We start from the raw sequence: 5,445 nt of genomic DNA on the forward strand, positions 1-5,445 counted from the left end.
TGCTTAAAAAAAATAAAAAAAACGCCTTAAAACAGGTTGCCAAAAAATCATTGTTTAGGTGAAGAAAAGGCCCAAGAGACAACTATACTAGTGGGCCCGAAAAAGCCTATGAGGGGTGAGCGACAAAAGAGGAGCATTGCAGTGTACCATGGGTGTTTACAGGAGAGAATTTAGTGGACGAGCTCGAGAGAGAACAAGAAAGAAACAACTAAATACCACCCGAATGATGTCAACAATCATGCTGTTAAGTCAATAATCAATGATACAGACAGTACTTATTTTTACGGGATTGAAGATGTCAACCCAAATTATTATTCATGCATTTTCGAATCTTCATTACCTCACCTAACCACTAATTATATGAGTTTGAAGATGTCAACCCAAATACTCTAACTTACCATTTGAGTGTTCACCTAGCCAATATATAAACGCGTCCAAAGTACGAGACACTGATATTTATTATCCTTCTATAAAAGTATAACGAGTCGAAACATACATCATCGTCGACAAGAAGTGGAAAATCTCAAGTCTAAATTAAAGTTATCCTCCATCTATTTGTTTTGAGATAGCGTCTGTACTTCCGCAATCGATGAAATTATCTGTGAATCGGTGATCGAAGATATTACAGAGATTCTGAGTACTATTGTGATTTTTGCTGATAGAAGGGGAGGTATGAAGGAACTAATTATTCATAATTATTATCATCAACTATTCTTGTTCTTCTTTGTTATTCATTTTATAGGAGGAGATCATGAATTAGTGGTAATGGGTCAAAATACAAAACAAGTAGTAGTTGAGGAGTTTAAAGTTGGTGTGGTTCTTGATCTGAACATGTCTGTGTCAAAGGTGTGGTTGACTTCCATGAACATGGCTCTCTCCGACTTTTATGCAACTACTCCTCGTAAGAGAAGGTTGGTTCTCCATGTAAGGGATTCTAACAGAGATGTTCTCGATGCTTCCTCTGCAAGTAAACTCACTTTCCCTAGCTCCGTAGATAATTATGAATGCCTCTTCCTTAATTTTCTGTTTCTCAAGCTACGTAGATAATATTGTCTCCGTTCCTTTTTAATAGTCTTGTTTTCTAAAATAAATGTTACAAAAAAATAGGCTGGTTTCCTAATTGAGAAAGTCAAACGTTACTTTAGTTTTGTGGGACCACTTTTCTCTTAACTTCTTTTGACGACAAGTGTCATGTGGACCATTTCATTTTATTTCTTTTGCTGACAAGTGTCATGAGGACCATTTCACTTCACTTCTTTTATTGATAAGTGTCATGAGGACCAATTTCAGTAATTAATTCTCTTAATTTTCTTTAAAAACAAAACCAACCTATTAAAAATGAACCGAGAGAATACAACATTAGATATATTGTAGAGTTAAAAATTAATAGGCTGTCTCTGACAATTCTCATGAAGTGAAGAACGGGTGGGTGAAGATGCCGTTTACCACCCGGAATACTTTACTAGTCCGCATTTCCATATTTCTATATTTTATTGTTCGGCTGGATTGCTCTTAGAGTTCCATATATATATACAAAATTTATATAACCTAATTAATACGGAGTTCATGAGCATGCACCTTTAAGTCTTCTGATATATTATCATAGAGATGCACATATGGTTGTGAATCTTGTTGTATTGTTATGCCCTCGAGAGCGTACGTAGTAGCACGATTCTTCTTCTAGCTCTTTATTTTAACATCTCATATAATGCTCTTTATTTTAGCATCGTAGGTGCTAATATAAGAAACTTTCAAAAAAAAAAAAAAATTTGTGAAGCAAGATGCTTTCAATTCAATTGGTATAGACGCCAAGCACCTAATTAATACAGTATTTTCTTTTTAATTTTGGCTTGATGCATATGATAACTAATGCTTATTAATTTTTATCGCTTGCATATGACAGCTATAGATTTGATAAAAAATGTTGAAGTCCAAGCGATCATAGGTCCCATGTCATCAGCACAAGCTATTCATATGGTTCTTCTTGGAAGCCGATCTCAAGTTCCGATTATTTCTTTCAGTGCAACAAGTCCTTCTATTTCTCTTTCTCAAAATCCTTATTTCATTCGTACATCACTAGAAGATTCATCTCAAGTAAATGCCATTGCTGCCATTGTGAAGGCTTTTGGATGGAGAACAGTTGTACCTCTTTATGAAGACACCGAATATGGACATGGTATTGTTCCATATTTAGTTGATGCGCTTCAAAATATCAATACTAGAGTTCCTTATAGGAGTGTATTCCCCAATTCAGCTTCCGACGATCGAATTGTCCAAGAACTTCACAATTTAAGAACAATGCAAACAAGGGTATTCATTGTGCACATGGTCTCACCACTAGGATTACGTATTTTCGAGAAAGCTAAACAAATTGGTATGATGAGCGAAGGGTACTCTTGGATTGTTACGGAAGGCTTAGGCTCTCATTTGAGTTCGTTCAATTCTTCGGTTATTGATTCAATGCAAGGAGTAGTAGCTGTAAGGCCATATATTGCTATGTCCAAAGAGCTTAGCTCATTTGGGGTGAAATGGAAAAGAAAGTTTCAGAAAGAGAACCCAGATGTTGAAAGGAATTTGGATATTTTAGGTATATGGGCATATGATACAGTTTGGGCACTGGCAAGAGCAGTTGAGAAACTTAAAAGCGCCAATGTTCGATTCAGTAAGGGAACCACAGCCTCTTTAAACTCAAGCGATGTTGCAAAACTAGGTGTTTCTCAAATAGGTCCTGAACTTTTGCAAGGAATTTCCAATATGAAATTTAAAGGCCTAAGTGGGGACTTTCATCTCGTCGATAGACAACTGCAATCCAAAACCTTTCAAATACTCAATGTCGTTGGAACTGGGGCAAGAGAAGTTGGAATTTGGACACATTCAAATGGAATCATAAAGGATATAAGCTTAGTTGAGACTGCCAAAAGCACATACTTGACATCAAACAAAGACAACTTACGCCCTATCATATGGCCTGGAGATACTACGAACATTCCTAAAGGTTGGGAAATTCCAACAAATCATAAAAAGTTAAGAATTGGAGTTCCGGTAAAAAAGGGTTTCAATGAATTTGTGAAGGTAGAAAAAAATTCTGACAGTTATTCGGGATATAAAGTCACTGGTTATTGCATAGATGTGTTTGATGCTGCATTAGATAAGTTGCGATATGCTGTTCTCTATGATCTCATTCCTTTTCAGAATAACGATGGCAAAGCTGGAAGTTACGATGATCTTGTGTACCAAGTGACTGTTCAGGTTAGTTCTGCAAATACAGAATCCAAATACACCCATGTTTTCCAAGTATTGTGGTGAAGTTATCTTACTTAGAAATTAATATAATTGTTTTGTTGCAATGTATACTGGTAATCTTAACAGAAATTTGATGCCGTTGTTGGAGATGTTACTATCACAGCCAATCGATCAGAGATCGTGGATTTTACGTTACCCTATGCCGAAGGAGGGGTATCAATGGTTGTGCGGGTGAAAAAAGATATGAGCAAGGATACTTGGATATTCCTCAAGCCGTTGGAGTGGAAGCTCTGGGTAACAACTGGGGCTTTCTTTTTAATCATTGGCGTTGTAATTTGGATTCTCGAACACAGAGTGAACAGGGAGTTCAGAGGAGGGCCTCATCCTTTGTATCAGTGGGGCACCATGCTTTCTTTCTCCTTCTCGACGCTTGTCTTCGCTCAGAGTAATTACTTCACTTTTCCTAGCTAGATACATGGACGTGTAGGTATACACCTCTAATAGTTTCTACACTTCCTTATCTTGCAGAGGAGAGAGTGCTAAGCACTTTGGGCAGATTTGTAATTGGAATTTGGTTTTTTGTTGTGCTAATTCTCACACAAAGTTATACAGCAAATTTAACATCCATGTTAACAGTTCAACGATCCGATCCAACCTACAGTAATATTAATGAACTGATCAAATATGGGTACAATGTGGGTTATCAGGAAGGTTCGTTTGTGTTTGGAATGTTAAAGCAGAAGGGTTTTGCTGAGTCCAATCTGAAAATCTACAGGTCTCCTGAAGAATTTGATGAAGCCTTCTCGAAAGGAACAATTAAAGGTGGTATTGATGCTGCTTTCGAGGAGCTCCCATACATTGAACTCCTCCTTGCAACATACTGTGATAAATACATGATGGTTGGAGAAATCCATCAAAATGATGGACTTGGTTTTGTAAGTATCTATTCTCATATGCGTCTCTTGTTCCTATTAATTTATCAACATTGTAGTACACTGGCAAAGTGTCAAAATTCGTCAGCATGCACCTAATGCCATTAATCATGGCCTGGAATTTATAGTTTGGAACTTACATGAACTCTTTTTGTTCCCAGGTTTTCCCAAAAGGTTCTCCCTTAGCTCCTGATATCTCAAGAAAAATCTTGAGCATAAGAGAAGAAGGTAAAACGCAAAAGCTTAAACAAGCTTCGTTCAAGAGCAAAATATCATGTTCTAACAAGGACGCCTTCGCTTCATCAAATAGTCTTACTCTTAGTAGTTTTTGGGTCCTTTTCCTCATTACAGGACTTTGTGCAGCATTTTCTATAATTGTGTTCTTAATTGTTTTCTTACGCGAAAACAGAGATATCTTGAATGATTCAAATTCTACAATTAGGGATAAAATCATCGATTTGCTTAAAAAGTTCTACGAATATGACGAGAATCGCATGATCACATATTTCGAATGCAATCCTGCATGCAACGAGCAAAATAAAGTCATCGTCAATGGAGATCAGCATGCAGCAGAAACTGTAGATACTGGAGATTCACCTCCAAGGATTGACAATTCTCCATCAATAGCAAGTTTCGGAATTGTTACCCCGCAGAATGGCAACTTCAATACAGCTAGAAGAAACTCTACAACATTAAACGCTGACTATGATATTGGATATTTTACAGCAACATCAGAAAGTGATACAGATTTTGAAAATTCTACACCACGAGATAGTGATTCTGTGTCAGACGTTAGAACCTCAGCTTTACAACATTTAATGACACATGACGTTGATTTACAAGGTCATAGGGAATTTGAGGAACAATAATTAAAAACTAGATTTTATAGCTATCAGTATATCTCTTTTTTTTTTTTGATGGAAAGCTATCAGTATATCATGAAATTTAATTTTAATTCTTTGAATTGTTTATGTTGATCATGCTTGTTAACTTATTAATTTTAGATATACAATATAATATTTTACATTATTCATACAAATAATACTATTATATTAACTTTTAGTCTTTCACTCCTTTGATAAAAGAAAAATCACTTGAGCTTTTGCTTCAAAAAAATAAAATAGAATAACAAAAATCAAATTGTTGAAGGAGGAATATAATACGAAAGAACGTAAGAAGGAGAACTCTTATTGATTAGAGGTAAGTTACATGTTACATAGATTTAAGCCTCTATATATAGGCTATGAGGTAAACCCTAGTTACACCTACA

At 35.9% G+C, this 5,445-nt stretch overlaps 1 protein-coding gene across 3 annotated transcripts; it reads left to right on the plus strand.

The window, feature by feature from the left end:
- The first annotated feature begins 485 nt into the window (after window positions 1-485).
- LOC113319390 (glutamate receptor 2.7-like) lies at window positions 486-5,214 on the plus strand. 3 transcript variants are annotated; one of them, XM_026567649.1, is made up of 6 exons: window positions 486-967; window positions 1,904-3,249; window positions 3,370-3,688; window positions 3,772-3,931; window positions 4,019-4,178; window positions 4,337-5,214. In XM_026567649.1, the coding sequence occupies exons 1-6, from the start codon at window positions 673-675 to the stop codon at window positions 5,042-5,044; spliced, it is 2,988 nt and encodes a 995-aa protein (XP_026423434.1). In that variant the 5' UTR covers window positions 486-672; the 3' UTR covers window positions 5,045-5,214. The 3 variants fall into 3 exon arrangements, with proteins under 3 accessions (XP_026423434.1, XP_026423435.1, XP_026423433.1); XM_026567650.1 differs by having other exon boundaries at window positions 486-670; window positions 847-967; window positions 3,772-4,178; XM_026567648.1 differs by having other exon boundaries at window positions 3,772-4,178.
- The last annotated feature ends 231 nt before the right edge of the window (window positions 5,215-5,445 follow it).

Source organism: Papaver somniferum, chromosome 10 (genome assembly GCF_003573695.1).
Source record: "Papaver somniferum cultivar HN1 chromosome 10, ASM357369v1, whole genome shotgun sequence".
Taxonomy (NCBI): domain Eukaryota; kingdom Viridiplantae; phylum Streptophyta; class Magnoliopsida; order Ranunculales; family Papaveraceae; genus Papaver; species Papaver somniferum.

Coding starts and splice junctions, on each gene's coding strand:
- LOC113319390 (XM_026567648.1), top strand. CDS start 673: ATGAAGGAACTAATTATTCATAATTATTATCATCAACTATTCTTGTTC. Junction 968..1,903: donor TCTCGATGCTTCCTCTGCAA/GTAAACTCACTT, acceptor TGCATATGACAG/CTATAGATTTGATAAAAAAT. Junction 4,179..4,336: donor AAAATGATGGACTTGGTTTT/GTAAGTATCTAT, acceptor TTTTGTTCCCAG/GTTTTCCCAAAAGGTTCTCC.